The sequence below is a fragment of the Pelodiscus sinensis genome, chromosome 17, assembly GCF_049634645.1.
Source record: "Pelodiscus sinensis isolate JC-2024 chromosome 17, ASM4963464v1, whole genome shotgun sequence".
Taxonomy (NCBI): Eukaryota; Metazoa; Chordata; order Testudines; family Trionychidae; genus Pelodiscus; species Pelodiscus sinensis.
In genome coordinates, this window is record NC_134727.1 from 41,121,823 (window position 1) to 41,145,772 (window position 23,950).

Sequence of the window (23,950 nt, forward strand, 5' to 3'; positions counted from 1 at the left end):
TGCACGGAGAGGAAGGTGCACGCTGTGGCGGGGCCTGTGGTGCACAAGGGATACACACGGGCGGGGGCACGGAGAGGAAGGTGCACGCTGTGGCGGGGCCTGTGGTGCACAAGGGATACACACGGGCGGGGGCACGGAGAGGAAGGAGCACGCTGTGGCGGGGCCTGTGGTGCACAAGGGATACACACGGGCGGGTGCACGGAGAGGAAGGTGCACGCTGTGGCGGGGCCTGTGGTGCACAAGGGATACACACGGGCGGGTGCACGGAGAGGAAGGTGCACGCTGTGGCGGGGCCTGTGGTGCACAAGGGATACACACGGGCGGGTGCACGGAGAGGAAGGTGCACGCTGTGGCGGGGCCTGTGGTGCACAAGGGATACACACGGGCGGGTGCACGGAGAGGAAGGTGCACGCTGTGGCGGGGCCTGTGGTGCACAAGGGATACACACGGGCGGGTGCACGGAGAGGAAGGTGCACGCTGTGGCGGGGCCTGTGGTGCACAAGGGATACACACGGGCGGGTGCACGGAGAGGAAGGTGCACGCTGCGGCAGGACCTGCCGTGCACTGAGGCCTGGCCAGGGGATGCCCACAGGCCCGAGGCACTTGCAGACCTGGTTGATTTCCTGTGCCAAGGGCACCCAAGACAGCATCAGCCCAGCGACCTCTGGCTCTGTGCCGCGCCCCAGAGAGCCTCGGAGGGTGAGGCGACCCCAGCCAGGCTCTGCAGCCGGGGCCGCTGCCCAACCCCCATGGGAAGGAAGCCCCCCACAGCAAGTTTTCCAGGTTTTATTACCCAACATCCAAGTTCACAAGTTTTACCAAAACAAGGAGAAAGAAGAAAATGGCACATTCCCGGTGCCCGGCCCAGGCCTGTGGCCGATGGCTGCGGCAGAGCAGCGCCCCAGGAGCGGGGCCATGGCTCCAGTCAGCGCCTCAGGACCAGCAGGCAGCTTGTGGGGACCCCTCCCGGGAGCAGACGTGCCCCCTGCTAGCCAGGTGCCAGTCGCTGCCCTGTCCCCATGGCTGCAAGGCACTCGGGGCTCTGCTCACAGCGGGGCATAGGGCAGGCCCGGGGCTGGGGGCCAGAGCACACTCTGGGCTGGCTGAGGGAGCACGGAGCTGGTGCCCTTGGCAGCAGCCTTTTAACAGGAGTCAAGAGCTCCCCCCTCCCTTCCAGACCCCTGGGGCTGCCACTGGACACGAGATGAGCAGCACCAGGCCGTGGCAAAGACTGGAGGCAGAGGGCAGTGAGTGGGACCTGGGGGGCAGAGTCAGGGGCAGCTGGCTGGAGAGCAGGGCGGGGGGCAGCTGGCTGGAGAGCAGGGGGGTACAGCTGGCTGGAGAGCAGGGGGGGCAGCTGGCTGGAGAGGTGCTGGAGAGGGGCTGGAGAGCAGGGGGGTACAGCTGGCTGGAGAGCAGGGGGGACAGCTGGCTGGAGAGCGGAGGGGGCAGCTGGCTGGCGAGTGGGAGGGGCAGCTGGCTGGCGAGCGGGGGGGCAGCTGGCTGGCGAGCGGGGGGGCAGCTGGCTGGCGAGTGGGGGGGGCAGCTGGCTGGCGAGTGGGGCAGGTGGCTGGAGAGCGGGGGGGCAGCTGGCTGGAGAGCGGGGCAGGTGGCTGGAGAGCGGGGGGGCAGCTGGCTGGAGAGCGGGGGGGGCAGGTGGCTGGTAAGTGGGGGGGGGCAGCTGTCTGGGGCATTTGCTTGTGCCCAGCGGCTTGGCCATCTGTCCACGCGCCCCGTGCTCTGCCGCCCTGGGGCCACGCCGGGCCTGCCCCCGCACTCGGGTCAGGGCGTGCACCAGCAGCCAGGCAGCCCCGCAGACACTGCCCCAGCGGCTGGGCCCTGTGGGGGCGAGTCTGGGGAGGGGGCCCTTTGGGGTCACACCTTGCCCAGCCACCTGGGCCAATGCTTCAGCCAATGGGAGCCAGAGTCTGCCTCTCTCCAGCCAATTGGCACCTTTCTGTGGGGAGCCACTGCATCCTCATCGGCCAATCAGCTCCCTGTGAACCCTGTGCACTGACTGGCTGAAAGGCTGTATGGCAAGTGTGATCCCTGTGTGGTGATTGGCTGTCTCCGGGGCGGGCTGGGTGCCCCCCCCCAGTGCTGCCAGGCCCAGGTGGGCTGTTTGCATGAGACACACCCACCACCGGGGCAGGGGCGGGCCAGGGCATCCTGCAGGCCGATTGGCTGGGGAGTCGCATGATTGACACTTCGTTCCATCGCTACCATTTGGTTTGCAGCATGGCCTGGGAGGTGCAGACGTGGGCACCTGGGCACGGCCGGGAGCTAGGTAGAGCCCCCGACCCCCTGCCCCTTCGGCTGGCGGGGGCACACCCAGTGCCCTGGCGCGGCCCCCCAGGTCCACAGGGATCAAGCGGGGGCTGCCCTTGCTCACGCCCCCCCGGCAGGGCCTGATGGCTCAGCGGGGGAGGGCACCCAGGCACAGCCGCCGCCCACCCCCCAGCCCGTCCTGGCAGGGGGCAGTGCCCTGCAGCCAAGCCCCTCTCCGGTGGGGAGCCGGCTCGGGGCTCTGGTCCTCACCATCCAGGGCTTCGGCTCCCTCGGCAGCGTGGCTCCACCGTGTTGCCGGGCGAGGCCATGCGGCCGGTGCGGGTGCAGGCACGGGGAGGGCTCGACACAGGAGCCACCGGCAGGCTCTGACCCCAGCCCCGGCCCCACTGCAGTGTGGGGTGAATGTCTGGAGCAGCAGCGAACGGGGCTGCCCCAGCTCCAGCCAGGACACATCATAGGAGCTGTGGCTCCTGGCCATGCCCAGCAGGGCCCAGCCTGCCAGCTGGTTCCCAAAGGCAACCCACAAGGGCCCCCCGGGACGGCTGGAGAGAGGACAGGACAGGACAGATGCACAAAAGGGTCTGGCTCCTCAGGCTGGCGGGCGATCGCAGCTCGGGGGAAACGGTGCCGGGCGAGTCCTTTACAAAGCCAGAAAATCAAACACGGTTCCATAACCCCCCAACCCCTGTGAAAAGTGCCCACGACCCCCTTTGGTGTGCGAAAAACACGGAGCTCGTGGGGCCTGGCCGCGCCCCCACGCCGGGACACGCCCCACTGGGACCCACCAGCACAGCACACCCATACGAGGACATACTCATGCAGGGACCTGCCAGCACGCCCGCGCCGGGACATGTCCAGACATGCTGAGACATGCTCTGCTGGGACCCAACCACGCCAGGACATGCCCACGCCGGGACCTGCCAGCACACCCATGCCAGGACATGCCCACGCCAGGACCTGCCAGCACACCCGCGCCAGGACATGTCCAGACATGCTGAGACATGCTCTGCTGGGACCCAACCACGCCAGGACATGCCCACGCCGGGACCTGCCAGCACACCCACACCAGGACACGCCCACGCCGGGACCTGCCAGCACACCCATGCCAGGACATGCCCACGCCGGGACCTGCCAGCACACCCACACCAGGACACGCCCACACTGGGACCCACCAGCACACCCACACCAGGACATGCCCACGCCGGGACCCACCAGCACGCCCACACCAGGACACGCCCACACTGGGACCCACCAGCACGCCCACACCAGGACACGCCCACACTGGGACCCACCAGCACGCCCACACCAGGACATGCCCACACTGGGACCCACCAGCACGCCCACACCAGGACATGCCCACACTGGGACCCACCAGCACGCCCACACCAGGACACGCCCACACTGGGACCCACCAGCACGCCCATGCACAGACACAGGGCTGCCCAGACCATTACCAAAGGGACAGGTTTGTGGCCAGACCGACACGGCGCTCTTGCCCTGTGGAACCCCCTCGTGCCCAGGGCTGGGGAGCAAGCACATGGTCAGAACCAGCTCAGATTCCAGGGCCTGACTGTCAGGTCACTGCTGAGGACAAACGCCAAGGCACCTCCCCACTGGACCCCGCCCCCCCCCCCCCATGCCTCCCCACCCCGCAGCACGCCCCCTGTGTGCCTCCCCACCCCCCTGTGCCTCCCCGCCCCCCCCAGCATGCCCCTCAGGCACCTGCCGGCCCCTGGGCCCCTGCCCTCCGGCACGCCCACTGGGCCCCTCCCTGCCCCCCAGCCTTCCCCCCACGGTGCCTGTGGAGCAGGCGGTGGTGGCCAGTGGCGGGGCGGGGGGGGGAAGCCAGGGAGGCTGCATAGCTGTTGAAGCTACAGCAGGGATTCAGCAAGCGGCAGTACCTGCCCCCAGGCTCCGGCGTGGGGGGGCCAGGGCCACTCAGGGACGAGGGAGGCCGAACCATCCCGGGACTCCCCCCAGGGCCCGGTCCGTCCCCCGGGGGCCTGGCACAGTGGCACTTGGCTCGGCAAGGGCACAGGCTGGCAGGAAGCTGGCACCTCCTGGGAACGCACAAGGGCCACGGGAGTGTCAGGCCCCGGTGGGGCGCTGCCAGGAGCCCCCCCTGCAGGGCCCTGGGGAAAGGCAGGTGCTGCCCCCCGACACATGTCCAAGGGCTGCCCTGCAACACCCCCCCGTGACCCTGCCCCAGGGGTCCAGACACTGCCCAGCAGGAGGGGAGCTGCATAGGCTGCACCCCTGCCCCACCGTGGGCTATATCCAGCCACTGGCTCCCTGGCCGTGGGAGGAGACGTTGTGGGGGCGCAGGGCAGGCACCCAGCTCAGGGGTCTCTGGCCAGCGCCTGGGCTGGGCGGGCCGGGGGCTGAGAAGCCAGGCGAGGGGCTGTCCCCCCCAGCCCGCGGGGCGCGGCGGCCTCACTCCGCGGCGGGGCCGGCCCGGGAGCAGCAGCGGGGGCCGGCGCAGGTTCTCCAGCAGCGCCCGGAACATGCTGGGCTGGCGCTTGGCTTCCCCCTTGACGGAGCTGGCCCGGGTGCTCTGCGGCGTCATCACTGTCTGCCGCCCGTGCTCCTCGATCTGCTTCTCCAGGTGCTTCTGGATGGCCATGCCCAGCACCTCCACCTCCATGGTGGCGCCGTACACCTCCCACGTCATCCCCTTCTCGTCCCAGCTCACCTCCCGGATGGGCTCGGGGGGCTCCTCCTGCGCCCCCTTCACCCGCACCTCGGGGTAGGAGGCCTGGGGAGACTTGGCCATCGGCGTCATGGGCCCCGTGGCCACCGACCGGGTCTCCACCGGGATGGACACCTGCATCTCCGCATCCTTCCTGGCAGGCTTCAGCCCCGGGCCAGGGCTCTTCAGCGGGCCCCGGCTGTGGAAGGTGAAGGCCGGGGCCCCGTCCGGGGGGTTGATGGGGCTGACGGCCACGGAGACCAGCGACACGCGGCTGCCGGCCTGCGTCCCGGCGTCCTGCGTCCCGGCGTCCTGCGTCCCGGCGTCCTGCGGGGGCGGAGTCAGCTCGAACGAGTAGGTCTTGGAGAGCAGCTCCGCAGTCCGGCCTTCCCGCGCAGCCTCCTCGCCAGGCTCCGGCGCGCTCTGCTGCTCCGGGGCTGGGCTCTGGGGCGGGCCGGACCCCTCTCCGGCCTCAGCTGGAGCCGCCCGGCTCTGCCCAGGCTTGCCCTGGCCTTTGAGACTGGGAGCGGCAGCAGGGGCCTCGGGCAGGGCTCCCGCACGCCGGGCCGCACTGGCTGGCTGGCTGGAGCCAGGGGCGGGGGGACCCGTCTCCTTGGCTCGTCCCAGCGGGCTCTGTCCTGCATCCGCCCTCGTTCCCAGGCCCGGCGCAGCTCCCGCTCCTGGTGCGCCGCCGGCGGGTTCTTTGGTGCCTTCCGGAGAAGGAAGTGCCGGGTCCCCTTTGACCCCTGCCCCTGGGGCAGCCGGGGATCCCAGCTGGGCCTCGGGCTCTGCCAGCAACGCAGGGGCCTTCCCTCCAGCATCTGCGGGGTGCGCGCCCACGCCGCCAGGGGGCAAAGGCGCTGCCCCAGGGGCTCCCCTGTTCCCACAGGACAGGTCCCGCTCGGTGGCCCCGGGCTGCTCTTGGCTTCGCTCCTGTGGGCACGTGGGAGGCACCGGACCCTGCTCAGGACTGAGCACGGCGGCTCCGGCACCGTCTGGCTCGGGGCCCGTGTGGGCGGGTTCGAGAAACACCACGTGTTTGAGAGGTGCAGGCGCGTTCCCCGGGGTCCTTGCTGCGCCCCTTGAGGCACGGCTCCGGCAGCAGGCGCGGACACGGTGCCCCAGCGCTGGCCACGGCCGGGCCCTCCCCCACTGGAGAGCCCGGGGGGGCGATGGAGCCATCGGGCAGCACCAACGGGCCCGGGCTCTGCTCACCATTCTGTCCTGAGCAGCTCACAGGCACCGGCTCTTCCCCCTTCTCCACCGGCCCCGCTCCGGCGGCCTGCTCCGCCTCGGCCCGCCCGCCGGGCCCTGGCTCCAGTGCGGCCGGCTGGGCCACGGCAGGGGCCTCGGCTCCGCTCTCTGCGCTGCCTCGGCCGCCGGGCTCCATGCTGCAGCGGTTCCGCATGGCCAGCGCGCCGGCCCCGCAGTGGGGCTTCGCGAGGCAGCTGCTGGGCTGCTGGCGGCAGGGGGAACAGGCGTCCTCGGGCCACCGTCTCCTGGGCCAGCTGCGGCAGGCTCCCCGGCTCCTCAGCACTGCCCATGCCCTCGGCCGGGGCTCGTCCATGCTACTGCCCTGCCGGCGCCGTCTGCAACAGAGAACCGGGGTTACGCTGCAGCGCCGGGCCTGGCCCGCGCCGCACCAGCCAGCCGCCCCCTCCCCCGCTCCGTACCGGCCCGGCCGCCCCCTCCCCCGCGCCCTACCGGCCCGGCCGCCCCCTCCCCCGCGCCCTACCGGCCCGGCCGCCCCCTCCCCCGCGCCCTACCGGCCCGGCCGCCCCCTCCCCCGCGCCCTACCGGCCCGGCCGCCCCCTCCCCCGCGCCCTACCGGCCCGGCCGCCCCCTCCCCCGCGCCCTACCGGCCCGGCCGCCCCCTCCCCCGCTCCGTACCGGCCCGGCCGCCCCCTCCCCCGCACCCTACCGGCCCGGCCGCCCCCTCCCCCGCGCCCTACCGGCCCGGCCGCCCCCTCCCCCGCGCCCTACCGGCCCGGCCGCCCCCTCCCCCGCGCCCTACCGGCCCGGCCACCCCTCCTCCCAATCCCTCCCCGGCCGCCCTCCAAAGGCAGCCGGCCCTGGGGCGCTGGTCCCCGCTAGAGAAGCAGGAGCCGCCCGTACCCAGCCAGGCCTGCACTCTGCTCCGGACAGACGGAAGAGGCAGGAGGGTGGCGGGGGAGCGTCCCCGTGGCGGAGCTCTGGCCGGCTGGGACCCCTGGGCCAACCCATGGGACCCACGGCGGCTGAGCCAAGGCCTCAGCGGCTGCCTAGGCAGCCAGAGCCCGGCCCGAGAGCCGGTGAGCGCAGCCAACAGGGGCGGCCCTAGACGAGCCCCCAGCGATCAGCCCCCCCAAACCCTCGTTTGGCGACCGCCCAGTTCGCCTCTATGGACGGGCCGCCCTGACCCAACGCTCTCCCAGCTCCGGGCGGCACAGTGCCCGGCCATGCTGCTGCAGCCCCCGCCGGATTGGCACCGGCAAACCGGGCGCACGCCTGTGCCAACGCACTGCCCTAGAGCCGCTGGGCGGAGCCAGGGCCCGGGACCCGAGTGTGGGCCACACCGAACGGCATGCGCCGGCCCCCCCGCCACCCGGGCCACACCTGCCCCGAGGGGGGGGGGATGGGTTATAACCTCTCCCCTGTGTGGGGGGGGCTGGGGGGCACAGGGAACACTGGGGTGTCTGAGGGGGAGTGGGGGATGGGTTATCACCTCTCCCCTGTGTAAGGTGGGGCTGGGGGGCACAGAGAGCACTGGGGTGTGTGAGGGGAGGAGGGATGGGTTAGAACCTCTCCCCTGTGTGAGGGGGGCTGGGGGGCACAGGGAGCACTGGGGTGTGTGAGGGGAGGAGGGATGGGTTAGAACCTCTCCCCTGTGTGAGGGGGGCTGGGGGGCACAGGGAGCACTGGGGTGTGTGAGGGGAGGTGGGGGATGGGTTATAACCTCTCCCCTGTGTGAGGGGGGGCTGGGGGGCACAGGGAGCACTGGGGTGTCTGAGGGGAGGGGGGGATGGGTTATAACCTCTCCCCTGTGTGAGGGGGGCTGGGGGGCACAGGGAGCACTGGGGTGTGTGAGGGGAGGTGGGGGATGGGTTATAACCTCTCCCCTGTGTGAGGGGGGGCTGGGGGGCACAGGGAGCACTGGGGTGTGTGAGGGGAGGTGGGGGATGGGTTATAACCTCTCCCCTGTGTGAGGGGGGGCTGGGGGGCACAGGGAGCACTGGGGTGTGTGAGGGGAGGGGGGGATGGGTTAGAACCTCTCCCCTGTGTAAGGGGGGGCTGGGGGGCCACAGGGAGCACTGGGGTGTGTGAGGGGAGCGGGGGGATGGGTTAGAACCTCTCCCCTGTGTGAGGGGGGCTGGGGGGCACAGGGAGCACTGGGGTGTCTGAGGGGAGGGGGGGATGGGTTAGAACCTCTCCCCTGTGTGAGGGGGCCTGGGGGGCACAGGGAGCACTGGGGTGTCTGAGGGGAGGGGGGGATGGGTTAGAACCTCTCCCCTGTGTAAGGGGGGCTGGGGGGCACAGGGAGCACTGGGGTGAGTGAGGGGAGGGGGGGATGGGTTAGAACCTCTCCCCTGTGTGAGGGGGGCTGGGGGGCACAGGGAGCACTGGGGTGTGTGAGGGGAGGTGGGGGATGGGTTATAACCTCTCCCCTGTGTGAGGGGGGGCTGGGGGGCACAGGGAGCACTGGGGTGTGTGAGGGGAGGTGGGGGATGGGTTATAACCTCTCCCCTGTGTGAGGGGGGGCTGGGGGGCACAGGGAGCACTGGGGTGTGTGAGGGGAGGTGGGGGATGGGTTATAACCTCTCCCCTGTGTGAGGGGGGGCTGGGGGGCCACAGGGAGCACTGGGGTGTGTGAGGGGAGCGGGGGGATGGGTTAGAACCTCTCCCCTGTGTGAGGGGGGGCTGGGGGGCCACAGAGAGCACTGGGGTGTCTGAGGGGAGGGGGGGATGGGTTAGAACCTCTCCCCTGTGTGAGGGGGGGCTGGGGGGCACAGGGAGCACTGGGGTGTCTGAGAGGAGGTGGGGGATGGGTTATAACCTCTCCCCTGTGTGAGGGGGGCTGGGGGGCACAGAGAGCACTGGGGTGTGTGAGGGGAGCGGGGGGATGGGTTAGAACCTCTCCCCTGTGTGAGGGGGGCTGGGGGGCACAGGGAGCACTGGGGAGTCTGAGGGGAGGTGGGGGATGGGTTAGAACCTCTCCCCTGTGTGAGGGGGGCTGGGGGGGGCACAGGGAGCACTGGGGTGTCTGAGAGGAGGTGGGGGATGGGTTATAACCTCTCCCCTGTGTGAGGGGGGCTGGGGGGCACAGGGAGCACTGGGGTGTCTGAGGGGAGGGGGGGAGGGGTTATAACCTCTCCCCTGTGTGAGGGGGGGCTGGGGGGCACAGGGAGCACTGGGGTGTGTGAGGGGAGGTGGGGGATGGGTTATAACCTCTCCCCTGTGTGAGGGGGGGCTGGGGGGCACAGGGAGCACTGGGGTGTGTGAGGGGAGGTGGGGGATGGGTTAGAACCTCTCCCCTGTGTGAGGGGGGCTGGGGGGCACAGGGAGCACTGGGCTGTCGGAGGGGAGGGGGGGATGGGTTATAACCTCTCCCCTGTGTGAGGGGGGCTGGGGGGGGCACAGGGAGCACTGGGGTGTCTGAGGGGAGGTGGGGGACGGGTTATAACCTCTCCCCTGTGTGAGGGGGGCTGGGGGGCACAGGGAGCACTGGGGTGTCTGAGAGGAGGGGGGGATGGGTTATCACCTCTCCCCTGTGTGAGGGGGGCTGGGGGGCACAGGGAGCACTGGGGTGTCTGAGAGGAGGGGGGGATGGGTTATCACCTCTCCCCTGTGTGAGGGGGGCTGGGGGGCACAGGGAGCACTGGGGTGTCTGAGAGGAGGGGGGGATGGGTTATCACCTCTCCCCTGTGTGAGGGGGGCTGGGGGGCACAGGGAGCACTGGGGTGTCTGAGGGGAGGGGGGGATGGGTTAGAACCTCTCCCCTGTGTGAGGGGGGCTGGGGGGCACAGGGAGCACTGGGGTGTCTGAGGGGAGGGGGGGATGGGTTATCACCTCTCCCCTGTGTGAGGGGGGCTGGGGGGCACAGGGAGCACTGGGGTGTCTGAGGGGAGGGGGGGATGGGTTATCACCTCTCCCCTGTGTGAGGGGGGCTGGGGGGCACAGGGAGCACTGGGGTGTCTGAGGGGAGGGGGGGATGGGTTATCACCTCTCCCCTGTGTGAGGGGGGCTGGGGGGCACAGGGAGCACTGGGGTGTCTGAGGGGAGGGGGGGATGGGTTAGAACCTCTCCCCTGTGTGAGGGGGGCTGGGGGGCACAGGGAGCACTGGGGTGTCTGAGGGGAGGGGGGGATGGGTTAGAACCTCTCCCCTGTGTGAGGGGGGGCTGGGGGGCACAGGGAGCACTGGGCTGTCGGAGGGGGTAGCTCATGTGACTCCCTGCTGTCCAGAGCTGAGATGCTCGGGGTGGCTGGCTTGGTGCTGTACGGGGAGGACCCGGAGTCGGGCTGAGAGTGGCCCTGGCTCTAAGCCATCCGCCCTGGGCCCCCAGGAGCCCCACCATACTACAGCAGGGACGCTGCTCCCGGTTTTCGCCCGGACAGTCCGGTATTTGTGGCCCTGCCCGGTAAAAATCCCAGAAACTCCCAGACTTTTCTTTCGTTTTTTTCTGCTCAACCAATGTTTTTCCCACCACGTTCAGGATTTTTTGTGAAATTCTCTGGCAACCCTACCGGGGGCAGCAGGTGGGGGAGGCGGAGGGACGTCTGGGCGGCGGGTAGCGCAGAAAGCGGGTGATTTGGAGCTGCTCTGCAGCTGGGGCGAGACAGCCCCGACCCCAGGCCAGGCCAAGGTGGCAAATGGGTCCTGCAGGCTGCCCCCAAGTCCGGGGTCTGACCCCCCCCCCCCCCCCCGTGCAGCCCAGCAGCGAAGCCCGTCCCCGCCGTGCGTCCCTGCTCTCACCTGCCGCCCCGGCCCCGCCCGAGCCCCTGCTAACCGCCGTCCTGCCGGGGCCTACCTCCAGCCAGCCCCCCTCCCCAGCCAGCCGGGTCACTGTGATGGCGCGTGGGGGGCCCCCGACCCTGCACCCCTGTCCCCAGCCAGTAGAACGGGGAGGTTTATTGCTTCTCAGAGATACAGCCCGGCCTGGGCTCCATGAGGACATAGGGGTCGGGGCCGGCGGGGTGCTCAGGCCCCTGAACCCAGCACTCAGCTCAGTCTGTTCTCTTCACGTTTGCCCAGGCAAGACTAAACAGAAACCCCAGCCACTGGCCCCTGCCCCCCAGGCAGCTCCGCCTCCCGCACTGTCCTGCTCCCAGGGCCAAGGGGAATCTTTAGCACCTGGACCCCAGGAGGGGGACTCCGACACACTCCCCCAGGGAGTCCTGCCTGCCCTCCCCCCATGCAGAGAGAGCTGCAAAGGGGGAAACTGAGGCACACCCCCCCACACTGCAGCACACGGGGCTATTCAGTGCCAGCACCCCCCTTCTCGCCTGCTCCAGGGGCCAACGCACCCCCGCAAGCCAGCGGATTTACACCAGGTACTGATGTGGCCCCACACCCCAAAATCCCCCAACGAGCAGGCCGGTCTCTGTGCCTCTGAGCAACTTCCGCAGGCCAGGCTAGGCCAGCAGGCCCTGGCTCCCCACCGTGCCACGCGGCTCCTCTGGGCTTCCAGGCGCACGCCGAGGGGGATGGGGGCTGGCGGGCACAGAGCTGTGCTGCACTGCCCAAGGCGCCATGCGGGGAGGGGAGGGCGGAGGCTTTGAACCCCTGGATTTCCCACTCGAGGCTGCTTAAAGCCGAGGCCCTGGCTTCAGAGGCAGCTCTTAACCGCCATGGGGTCTGGGCTGCCTGCAGCCCTGCCTTGGGGCGGGGAGCTGGTTATAGACCGGAGGCAGGGGGTTACGAACAAGGGCCGGGCAGTGCCCTCGTAGGCAGATCCTCGGGTCAGCATGGCCGGCTCCTTGGAAGCCTTGTGCAAGGAGCCCTGTGCGGCTGGGACTGGCGTGGGGACCAGGCCTGCTCCACGTACAAAGGTTCTTGACTCGAAGGGAGCAGGGAGGTGGCAAAGTTTGCAGCTGATACAAAGTGACTCCAAAGAGCTGAGTCCAGAGCGGACTGCAAAGAGCTGCACAGGGACCTCACTGGGCAGCACCAGGCAGGGGGAGGCCAGGCGTAAGTGCAAAGTGGTGCCCACGCGAAAATCGAATGCCACCTGGGGAATGCATGGATGGGGGACACGCAGTGCCGTGGGGGGGCATGCACTGCAGTGTGTGCGTGGATGGGGGACACGCAGTGCCGTGGGGGGGCATGCACTGCAGTGTGTGCGTGGATGGGGGACACGCAGTGCCGTGGGGGGGCATGCACTGCAGTGTGTGCGTGGATGGGGGACACGCAGTGCCGTGGGGGGGGCATGCACTGCAGTGTGTGTGTGGATGGGGGGACACGCAGTGCCGTGGGGGGGCATGCACTGCAGTGTGTGTGTGGATGGGGGACACGCAGTGCCGTGGGGGGGCATGCACTGCAGTGTGTGTGTGGATGGGGGACACGCAGTGCCGTGGGGGGGCATGTACTGCAGTGTGTGCGTGGATGGGGGACACGCAGTGCCGTGGGGGGGCATGCACTGCAGTGTGTGCGTGGATGGGGGACACGCAGTGCCGTGGGGGGGCATGCACTGCAGTGTGTGCGTGTATGGGGGACACGCAGTGCCGTGGGGGGGCATGCACTGCAGTGTGTGCGTGGATGGGGGACACGCAGTGCCGTGGGGGGGCCTGCACTGCAGTGTGTGCGTGGATGGGGGACACGCAGTGCCGTGGGGGGGCATACACTGCAGTGTGTGCGTGGATGGGGGACACGCAGTGCCGTGGGGGGGCATACACTGCAGTGTGTGCGTGGATGGGGGACACGCAGTGCCGTGGGAGGGGGCATGCTCTGCAGTGTGTGCGTGGATGGGGGACACGCAGTGCCGTGGGAGGGGGCATGCACTGCAGTGTGCGCGTGATGCGGGACACGCAGTGCCGTGGGAGGGGGCATGCACTGCAGTGTGTGCGTGGATGGGGGACACACAGTGCCGTGGGGGGGGCATGCACTGCAGTGTGTGCGTGGATGGGGGACACGCAGTGCCGTGGGGGGGGCATGTACTGCAGTGTGTGCGTGGATGGGGGACACGCAGTGCCGTGGGGGGGGCATGTACTGCAGTGTGTGCGTGGATGAGGGACACGCAGTGCCGTGGGGGGGCATGTACTGCAGTGTGTGTGTGGATGGGGGACACGCAGTGCCGTGGGGGGGCATGTATTGCAGTGTGTGTGTGGATGGGGTGACACGCAGTGCCATGGGGGGGCATGCACTGCAGTGTGTGTGTGGATGGGGGGACACGCAGTGCCGTGGGGGGGGGCATGCACTGCAGTGTGTGCGTGGATGGGGGGACATGCAGTGCCGTGGGGGGGCATGCACTGCAGTGTGTGTGTGGATGGGGGACACGCAGTGCCGTGGGGGGGGCATGCACTGCAGTGTGTGCGTGGATGGGGGACACGCAGTGCCGTGGGGGGGGCATGTACTGCAGTGTGTGAGTGGATGGGGGGACACGCAGTGCCGTGGGGGGGGGCATGCACTGCAGTGTGTGAGTGGATGGGGGGACACGCAGTGCCGTGGGGGGGCATGCACTGCAGTGTGTGCGTGGATGGGGGGACACGCAGTGCCGTGGGAGGGGGCATGCTCTGCAGTGTGTGCGTGGATGGGGGACACGCAGTGCCGTGGGAGGGGGCATGCACTGCAGTGTGCGCGTGATGCGGGACACGCAGTGCCGTGGGAGGGGGCATGCACTGCAGTGTGTGCGTGGATGGGGGACACACAGTGCCGTGGGGGGGGCATGCACTGCAGTGTGTGCGTGGATGGGGGACACGCAGTGCCGTGGGGGGGGCATGCACTGCAGTGTATGCGTGGATGGGGGGACACGCAGTGCCGTGGGGGGGCATGTACTGCAGTGTGTGCGTGGATGGGGGACACGCAGTGCCGTGGGGGGGGCATGCACTGCAGTGTGTGCGTGGATGGGGGACACGCAGTGCCGTGGGGGGGCATGCACTGCAGTGTGTGCGTGGATGGGGGACACGCAGTGCCGTGGGGGGACATGCACTGCAGTGTGTGCGTGGATGGGGGACACGCAGTGCCGTGGGGGGGCATGCACTGCAGTGTGTGCGTGGATGGGGGACACGCAGTGCCGTGGGGGGGCATGCACTGCAGTGTGTGCGTGGATGGGGGACACGCAGTGCCGTGGGGGGGCATGCACTGCAGTGTGTGCGTGGATGGGGGACACGCAGTGCCGTGGGGGGGCATGCACTGCAGTGTATGCGTGGATGGGGGACACGCAGTGCCGTGGGGGGGCATGTACTGCAGTGTGTGCGTGGATGGGGGACACGCAGTGCCGTGGGGGGGGGCATGCACTGCAGTGTGTGCGTGGATGGGGGACACGCAGTGCCGTGGGGGGGCATGCACTGCAGTGTGTGCGTGGATGGGGGACACGCAGTGCCGTGGGGGGACATGCACTGCAGTGTGTGCGTGGATGGGGGACACGCAGTGCCGTGGGGGGGCATGCACTGCAGTGTGTGCGTGGATGGGGGACACGCAGTGCCGTGGGGGGGCATGCACTGCAGTGTGTGTGTGGATGGGGGACACGCAGTGCCGTGGGGGGGCATGCACTGCAGTGTGTGCGTAGATGGGGCGACATGCACTGCCGTATCCATGGATGGGGTGACATGCAGTGCCGTGAGGGGGGCATGGCTGGGGCAGGGGCGGGTGGCAGGTATAGGACTCTGCACTGAGCCTCTGTAAGCTCTGTTCTGGCAGGGGGCTGGGTCAGGGCAGGGAGCATGGGGGCCAGGGGACCAGGTACAGCACTCTGGGGCAGGGAGACGTGGAGTCGGGCTGGCAGGGCTGGTAGGTATAGGGACCTGGGACGGGAGGCAGATTTGGAGGCAGATATGGGGTCCGGGTAAAGGGGTCTGAGTTGGGGGGCGGGCATGGGGCTGGGTCGGAGGTGCAGGGGCAGGCAGAGATCTGAGTTGGGGGGCGGGCGTGGGGCTGGGTCGGGGGTGCAGGGGCAGGCAGGGATCTGAGTTGGGGGGCGAGCGTGGGGCTGGGTCGGGGGTGCAGGGGCATGCAGGGATCTGAGTTGGGGGGCGGGCGTGGGGCTGGGTCAGGGGTGCAGGGGCAGGCAGGGATCTGAGTTGGGGGCGGGCGTGGGGCTGGGTCGGGGGTGCAGGGGCAGGCAGGGATCTGAGTTGGGGGGCGGGCGTGGGGCTGGGTCAGGGGTGCAGGGGCAAGCAGGGATCTGAGTTGGGGGGCGGGCGTGGGGCTGGGTCGGGGGTGCAGGGGCAGGCAGGGATCTGAGTTGGGGGGCGGGCGTGGGGCTGGGTCGGGGGTGCAGGGGCAGGCAGGGATCTGAGTTGGGGGCGGGCGTGGGGCTGGGTCGGGGGTGCAGGGGCAGGCAGGGATCTGAGTTGGGGGGCGGGCGTGGGGCTGGGTCGGGGGTGCAGGGGCAGGCAGGGATCTGAGTTGGGGGGCGGGCGTGGGGCTGGGTCGGGGGTGCAGGGGCAGGCAGGGATCTGAGTTGGGGGCGGGCGTGGGGCTGGGTCGGGGGTGCAGGGGCAGGCAGGGATCTGAGTTGGGGGGCGGGCGTGGGGCTGGGTCAGGGGTTGGGGGTGCAGGGGCAGGCAGGGATCTGAGTTGGGGGGCGGGCGTGGGGCTGGGTCGGGGGTTGGGGGTGCAGGGGCAGGCAGGGATCTGAGTTGGGGGGCGGGCGTGGGGCTGGGTCAGGGGTTGGGGGTGCAGGGGCAGGCAGGGATCTGAGTTGGGGGCGGGCGTGGGGCTGGGTCGGGGGTGCAGGGGCAGGCAGGGATCTGAGTTGGGGGGCGGGCGTGGGGCTGGGTCAGGGGTTGGGGGTGCAGGGGCAGGCAGGGATCTGAGTTGGGGGCGGGCGTGGGGCTGGGTCGGGGGTGCAGGGGCAGGCAGGGATCTGAGTTGGGGGGCGGGCGTGGGGCTGGGTCGGGGGTGCAGGGGCAGGCAGGGATCTGAGTTGGGGGGCGGGCATGGGGCTGGGTCGGGGGTTGGGGGTGCAGGGGCAGGCAGGGATCTGAGTTGGGGGGCGGGCGTGGGGCTGGGTCAGGGGTTGGGGGTGCAGGGGCAGGCAGGGATCTGAGTTGGGGGCGGGCGTGGGGCTGGGTCGGGGGTGCAGGGGCAGGCAGGGATCTGAGTTGGGGGGCGGGCGTGGGGCTGGGTCAGGGGTTGGGGGTGCAGGGGCAGGCAGGGATCTGAGTTGGGGGCGGGCGTGGGGCTGGGTCGGGGGTGCAGGGGCAGGCAGGGATCTGAGTTGGGGGGCGGGCGTGGGGCTGGGTCGGGGGTGCAGGGGCAGGCAGGGATCTGAGTTGGGGGGCGGGCATGGGGCTGGGTCGGGGGTTGGGGGTGCAGGGGCAGGCAGGGATCTGAGTTGGGGGGTGGGCGTGGGGCTGGGTCGGGGGTTGGGGGTGCAGGGGCAGGCAGGGATCTGAGTTGGGGGTGGGCGTGGGGCTGGGTCGGGGGTGCAGGGGCAGGCAGGGATCTGAGTTGGGGGGCGGGCGTGGGGCTGGGTCGGGGGTTGGGGGTGCAGGGGCAGGCAGGGATCTGAGTTGGGGGGTGGGCGTGGGGCTGGGTCGGGGGTGCAGGGGCAGGCAGGGATCTGAGTTGGGGGGCGGGCGTGGGGCTGGGTCGGGGGTGCAGGGGCAGGCAGGGATCTGAGTTGGGGGGCGGGCGTGGGGCTGGGTCAGGGGTTGGGGGTGCAGGGGCAGGCAGGGATCTGAGTTGGGGGGCGGGCGTGGGGCTGGGTCGGGGGTTGGGGGTGCAGGGGCAGGCAGGGATCTGAGTTGCCCCTCGACGTTCGGCTGCACCTTCACCCCCCAACTGCCGTCTGGCTCCCTGTCGCCCCGAGGCTGTAACCCCTGCTGGGAACTCCCGGCCGCGCCATCCCGCCAGGCCGCTCCTCGCCCACTGACCCCGGCGCCAGAGCAGACCCAGCCCCGCTCTGCAGCGCGGGCCTGGCCTCCTCTTACGCCAGCACTTTGGCCCAGCATGGGCTTGGGCATGGGCTTGGGCTGGGCATGGGCTGAGCATGGGCATGGGCTGAGCATGGGCATGGGCTGGGGCATGGGCTTGGGCATGGGCTTGGGCTGGGCATGGGCTGAGCATGGGCATGGGCTGAGCATGGGCATGGGCTGGGGCATGGGCTGGGCTTGGGCTGGGCATGGGCATGGGCTGGGCTTGGGCTGGGCATGGGCTGGGCTTGGGCTGGGCTTGGGCTGGGCATGGGCATGGGCTGGGCATGGGCTGGGCATGGGCATGGGCTGGGCATGGGCTGGGCTTGGGCTTGGGCTGGGCATGGGCATGGGCTGGGCTTGGGCTTGGCATGGGCTGGGCTTGGGCTGGGCTTGGGCTGGGCATGGGCATGGGCTGGGCATGGGCTGGGCATGGGCATGGGCTGGGCATGGGCTGGGCATGGGCTGGGCTTGGGCATGGGCTGGGCTTGGGCTGGGCATGGGCTGGGCTTGGGCATAGGCTGGGCTGGGGCATGGGCTGGGCATGGGCTGGGCATGGGCATGGGCTGGGCATGGGCATGGGCTGGGCATGGGCTGGGCTTGGGCTGGGCTTGGGCTGGGCATGGGCATGGGCTGGGCATGGGCTGGGCTTGGGCATGGGCTGGGCTTGGGCTGGGCTTGGGCATGGGCTGGGCATGGGCATGGGCTGGGCATGGGCTGGGCATGGGCATGGGCTGGGCATGGGCTGGGCTTGGGCTGGGCTTGGGCTGGGCATGGGCTGGGCATGGGCATGGGCTGGGCATGGGCTGGGCTTGGGCTGGGCATGGGCTGGGCATGGGCATGGGCTGGGCATGGGCTGGGCTTGGGCTGGGCTTGGGCTGGGCATGGGCTGGGCATGGGCATGGGCTGGGCATGGGCTGGGCTTGGGCATGGGCTGGGCTTGGGCTGGGCTTGGGCTGGGCATGGGCTGGGCATGGGCATGGGCTGGGCTTGGGCTGGGCATGGGCATGGGCTGGGCATGGGCTGGGCTTGGGCTGGGCATGGGCTGGGCATGGGCTGGGCTTGGCATGGGCTGGGCATGGGCTGGGCATGGGCTGGGCTGGGCTTGGGCTGGGCATGGGCATGGGCTGGGCATGGGCATGGGCTGGGCATGGGCATGGGCTGGGCATGGGCTGGGCATGGGCTGGGCTTGGGCATGGGCTGGGCTTGGGCTGGGCTTGGGCTGGGCATGGGCTGGGCATGGGCATGGGCTGGGCTTGGGCTGGGCTTGGGCTGGGCTTGGGCTGGGCATGGGCATGGGCTGGGCTTGGGCATGGGCTGGGCTTGGGCATGGGCATGGGCTGGGCTTGGGCATGGGCTGGGCTTGGGCTGGGCATGGGCATGGGCTGGGCATGGGCATGGGCTGGGCTTGGGCATGGGCATGGGCTGGGCTTGGGCATGGGCTGGGCTTGGGCATGGGCTGGGCTGGGGCATGGGCTGGGCATGGGCTGGGCATAGGCTGGGCTTGGGCTGGGCTGGGGCATGGGCTGGGCATGGGCATGGGCTGGGCATGGGCTGGGCATAGGCTGGGCTTGGGCATGGGCTGGGCTGGGGCATGGGCTGGGCATGGGCTGGGCATGGGCATGGGCTGGGCTTAGGCTGCTGCCTCCGCTGGCCAGAGGAGCCGCCCAGCGTGGTGCCGCTGGTAGAAGCCCCGGCCCGGCCGGCACAGGCTGATCCCCGCACTGCGCACCCCACGGCAGGGCACAACCACGGCGGCGGCACAGCCCCGAGCTCACAGCCGGGGCGGGTCTGGGGCACTGGGCTGGCCTCGCGCCTGGGTCCCTGTGTCCCCTCCCGGAGCCAGGGTCCTTCGCCCAGCCGGCCGCCCTCCGGGAGCTGCCTCCCACCCCTCCAGCCCCGGCGCTGCGCCACACGCCGGGCGCAGCCTCCCCGCGGGGCTGTCAGACAGCTGCGGGCCCCCAGTGCCGGCGGTGGCGGCTGTGTCACGCACAGCTGGAGTCCTCCCACGGGAGCGCCGGCTGCCTCTCCCAGCACTGAGGAGCTACGAATGCATGGCGCCCTGCATGGGGAAAAGGGGAGGGGAGGGGGCAGCACGAGGGGGGGGGAGGGGGCAGGTCAGGTGAGGAGGCAGCCACGAGACGCCCTATAACACGATGCCCAGCCCGGGGGGGGCGCGATCCCTGCTCCCCGTGCCAGCCCGCTCTGGGCAGTGCCCGCTGTGCCACACAGGCAGCGGTGGCCACGTTTGTGGGGCTTGGGGCAGCTTCCAGCTCAGACCCTGGCTCCTGCCGCCTGCACCCAGGAGCCGTGCGGGCAGCCAGGCCCTGCTCTAAGGCACCCCCGGGTGCTGCCTGGCGACTGTGCCAGCCTTGCTGCTGAATGCGAGGGCACAACAGGGTGCGCCGGGATGGCCTGTGCCGGGGGCCACGTCCGTCCGGCTGCGCGGGGGTCACCCGGCTCCGACAAGACACTGCCTCTCCCGCCCAGCGCCATGCAGAACTTACCCCTGTGCAAGCAGGACCCTGCCCCCGAGCGGCCTGTCCCCCGGGGGCTGTGACACCTGCGGAGTGGTGGGTGGGGGCGCAGGGAATCCGCCTGCCAGCGGCCGTGGGGACAGGCCCCCCGGAAAGCTGTTCCCAGAGGGGCAAGCGCTGGTGGGAGACAGCAGGGCCGGCGGAGCGTCACGCTCGCCCCTAGGGCCGGGGCCTGCGGCGCTCCTTCGGCACCGGGCAGATCCGCACCAACGGCAGCTCCGGCCCCGCCCTCCGCAGGGCAGAGCCGGCCGCAGCGCCCAGCTCCCTGGTCCCCTGCCCGCGGGACAGGCCGGTTCCGTCCCTCGGTGGTGACCGTCTGCCAGGGTCAGACACCCCAGGGCAGGTTGCAGCCGCTTTGCTGGGGCCCCCACAGGCCAGGCTGGGCGGTTCTGGGGCTCCGGGTCCTCTCCAGGGCCAGGCTGCCGGGGGAGAGGGATGGGCCCAGCACAGACCAGTGGCTACGCTGGAGCGGCAGCACCCGGTGCCACGTGAGCCTGGCACCGTCCCGGCTCAGGCCCAGCAGCCCCCTGGACTGGGAGCTCCTCCGCACAGGGACCTGCTGCCCCACGGCCCTTTCCGGGCCCCCTCCCAGCGATGCCAAGGGGCCTTACAGGCAGCAGATTTCAGCAGCCCCAGCTGGTGGAACAGCCCGTCCCCCGTCCCAGGCCCCGAGCCCCCCACGCTCTATTGCCAGGGGCCGCCTGAGTGTCCTTCGGAGCAGCCCCAAGGCTGCTCTAACGCGCTGCCCAGGCAGCAGGCCCCAGCCCCGCCTGCAACGCCAGGGATGCCAAGTGCTGCCCCGCCGCCCGGGCTCAGGATCAGGCCCCTCCCCGGCGTGCTCCCTGCCCGGGGCTGAGCAGGGACGGGACGGGCATTCAGCTTCCCCTGGGGCGGGGCCCAGCCACGTGGGCAAAGCGGCCGCCCGCAGGGCCCAGCGTGGGCCGCTGGAAGGGGGCACAGTGGGACGGGACGTGCCCCAGCCAGCAGGGTCTGGCTTGGCTCAGTGGCCCCCACCCAGGGGCCCGACCGCCCCTCTCTGCGCAGCCCCGCAGCCCAGCAGCCCCTGGCCCCAGGCTGGCCGTGGAGCGGGTGGAAGGGCTGAGCCACGCCGGGCCTGGCACTGCCCAGCTCGGGCCGTGGGGCTGCTGAAGCGCTCGCCAGGGACAGCCTGCCAGGTAGGCGGGACCCCCCGGGGGAGGAATCTGGGTTCAGCCACGTCCCCCCCGGCTCGGAGCAGCCCCCTGCAGGCAGGGCAGCAATAGGCGGGGGCGGGGGGCAGGAATCAGACCGCGCATCGCCGGCGCCCCCGCGCTGGGACTGGACCCGACTCCGGAGCACGCGCCTGCCCGTGTAGACACGACCCCCCCCCCCCCCCCGTGCGGGCTCTGCCCCGCCACCGGTCCCCCGGCTCGGCGCCCCGCGCCCGGCTCTCACCTGCGGGAGCCCGGCCGCTCCGGCTCGGGAGACGCGCCCCGCACCGCCGCTCCAGGCGCTGCCGGCGAGTGCGGCTGGGAGCATGCGTGAGGAGGCGGCTGGGCTGCGGGAGAGGAGGCGGCGCCGGCGCCCAGCGAGCGGCCCCGGGGCGGGCGGGCAGGGCAGCTGCGCTGGGGCTGCGGCGCCCGGGGGTGGCGGACGGAGGCAGGGGCCGGGCTCCCGGGGCAGCGAGAGGGCCCCATGGCACGTGGGGTGGGGCTGCGCCGCGCAGCGAGCCGGGCCCCCTGCCCTGGCCCTGCCCCTGGGGCTCTGGGGCGGGAGTTGGGGATGCCGGGCCCCCTGCCCTGGCCCTGCCCCTGGGGGCTCTGGGGCGGGAGTTGGGGATGCCGGGCCCCCTGCCCTGGCCCTGCCCCTGGGGGCTCTGGGGCGGGAGTTGGGGATGCCGGGCCCCCTGCCCTGGCCCTGCCCCTGGGGCTCTGGGGCGGGAGTTGGGGATGCCGGGCCCCCTGCCCTGGCCCTGCCCCTGGGGGCTCTGGGGCGGGAGTTGGGGATGCCGGGCCCCCTGCCCTGCCCTGCCCCTGGGGGCTCTGGGGGCGGGAGTTGGGGATGCCGGGCCCCCTGCCCTGGCCCTGCCCCTGGGGGCTCTGGGGCGGGAGTTGGGGATGCCGGGCCCCCTGCCCTGCCCTGCCCCTGGGGGCTCTGGGGCGGGAGTTGGGGATGCCGGGCCCCCTGCCCCGGCCCTGCCCCTGGGGGCTCTGGGGCGGGAGTTGGGGATGCCAGGCCCCCTGCCCTGGCCCTGCCCCTGGGGGCTCTGGGGGCGGGAGTTGGGGATGCCGGGCCCCCTGCCCTGGCCCTGCCCCTGGGGGCTCGGTGCCCGGGGTGGTTCCCAGCCCCCGAGGGTCACCCCCAAGGAGGCGGGGGGGTGCGGTGCCAGCCTGGCGCACAGACTCCGCTGCTCCCCCGTGGGCACGGCCGGCTGCCCGGCTTGAGCCTGCCGCCAGATGTGCCCATTCGGCAGCTCTGGAGATCAGAGGCTCCAGCCAAGCAGGGCTCAGCGCCGGATACCCCCAGCCTGGGGAGGGGGAACAGCTCCACTCTGGGTCCCCACTGCCCGGGCGTCCCGGCCACATGCCCGCACGGGGGGGGGGCTGAGCTGCCCGGGTTCGCACCCCTCCCCCGAGGCTGGGCCCTGCAGGGGCACCATGTTGCTCACCTGGTGATTTCTCCCCTCGGGGCAGCAGTAGGCTCTCGCCGTCCCCTGCGTGCTGGGCCTGGGCTGCCGCCCCTCTGCCTTCTGGGGCAGCCCCTGCAGTCGAACCCTCGAGCCCCCCACCCCTGGCCTGGAGCAGCTGGGACCTGGGACGGTGGGGAGGGGCAGGCCTGGTCCCTGCCATGCTGCCCTAACCAGGGACTCCACACACGGGCCAACGTGGCTCTCCAGCCTTTGCCCCCTTCTGCTGCGCTGCCTGGGGGTGAGGATCCCCTCTCTCCGCAGGCTGCAGGTCTCTGCATCCCCGGTCCCCTTTCCCTTTGCCGGGGGATCCCCGTCTCTCCCCCACCTGCCAGCTCCGCCTTGGACCCGGCCGCTCCCTGTGCTCAGGGCAGAATGGGGCCGGTGCCCTAGCACAGCCAGGCCAACGCCTGCACTTGTGGGGTGCTCTGGCTGCTGGCACTGGCCGCCCGCACTCCCCTGCGAGCCCAGAGCTGGGATCATCACCACGTCCCCCCCGCCGTGGTGTCGCCCGAGTGAGCCCGGGCTCCCTTCCCCAGTCTGGCAGCTGGCCGTGCCCCCGGCGGGAACACCAGTGACCTCTGCTAACCACGCTGCAAGAGCAAGTGGGCGGGGCTCACCCCGCTGGGCACCAGGGCTCCGCCCACTGGCTGGGCAGTCCGCGCACTGTCCCTCACTGTGAGCACCAGGGCAGGGCCCCCCCCCCGCCGTGCAGCCCGCCGGGGGAGGGCGGTGCAGGGTTCCCTGCCCTGTCATTCCCTCCTTGCCACCTCTGCTCTGTGGCGGTGACTCATGCATGAATCACCCTCCCCTTGCTAATTTGCACCAGAACAAGGCTCCCTTCTCTGCCGCAGGGGCTGGGGGCAGCTGCAGGAGCGACCCTGCTGGGCCTGGCCCCAGCAATGGGCACCCAGCACCTTGCGCTCTGCCCACGTCCTGGCAGGGCCCGGCCCGCGCTGTTCCTGGGGCGTGACCCACGTGCAGCCACCCTGGGCACTGTGGCCAGGGAGCTCGGGCCCCGCTGGCGGAAGGGACCAGCTGGCGGCTCCCTCGGGGCCGGGGCGAGTCCCACAGCCGTTCTGCGGGGAAGCGCGAGCGCCTAGGAGGGCAGGGGTCTCACGCCGGCTCTGCTGGGCACCGCGAGGCTGGTGCAGGTGTGGCGTTGGCGGGCGGGCGGTGCTAAGGCCAGGCCCCTGCCCTCTTGCGCCCTGTGTGACGTCCGGGGGGTCTGCCTGCCCTGTACCCCAGCGCTCGCTCCTGGCCGCTGGCTTGACTCACCCACGTGGGGATCGGCCAGACACCCGGTCCCAGCCCGAGCAGGTAACAAGGCTCTCCCCAAGGAGACAAAGGCAGGGAGGGGGAGACGGCCCCTGGCTGGGGGCAGGGCTGGGAGCTGAGTCTGGGCTTGGCTGGGGGAAGCATGAAGAGAGCAGACTAAGTCCAGCACAGGAGGTTCAGGGGCCTGTGAGCCCCTCCCCCACAAGAGGACTAAGCCCTGGCTTCTATGGCAGCACCGGGGGCACTGGCCTGAGTCCCCAGCCAAACCACAGGGAGGGACGTGGGGACACGGGCTGCAGCTCCAGCCTGTCTGGTGCCAGGGACAAGACAGGCTGCTCCACTGTGCACTGGGGGGTAGGGTCCAACCCTGGTCTTGCTCCCTGGGGCCCCTTTCTGCCCCCAAAGCGGCGTGGCAGGTCAGCCTTCCGAAGGGCCTGGAC

At 71.2% G+C, this 23,950-nt stretch overlaps 1 protein-coding gene across 1 annotated transcript; it reads right to left on the minus strand.

The window, feature by feature from the left end:
- Positions 1 to 185: 185 nt before the first annotated feature.
- Positions 186 to 21,141, minus strand: GPRIN1 (G protein regulated inducer of neurite outgrowth 1). Its single transcript, XM_075900709.1, has 2 exons — positions 21,002 to 21,141; positions 186 to 6,567 (listed from the first exon to the last, which is right to left on the minus strand). Exon 2 carries the CDS (start codon positions 6,194 to 6,196, stop codon positions 4,004 to 4,006), a length of 2,193 nt encoding a protein of 730 aa, XP_075756824.1. The 5' UTR covers positions 6,197 to 6,567; positions 21,002 to 21,141; the 3' UTR covers positions 186 to 4,003.
- Between the last annotated feature and the right edge of the window lie 2,809 nt (positions 21,142 to 23,950).

What these genes read in the sequence shown, in the direction of transcription:
- GPRIN1 (XM_075900709.1), bottom strand. Translation starts at nt 6,196, where the DNA reads ATGGTGAGCAGAGCCCGGGCCCGTTGGTGCTGCCCGATGGCTCCATCG.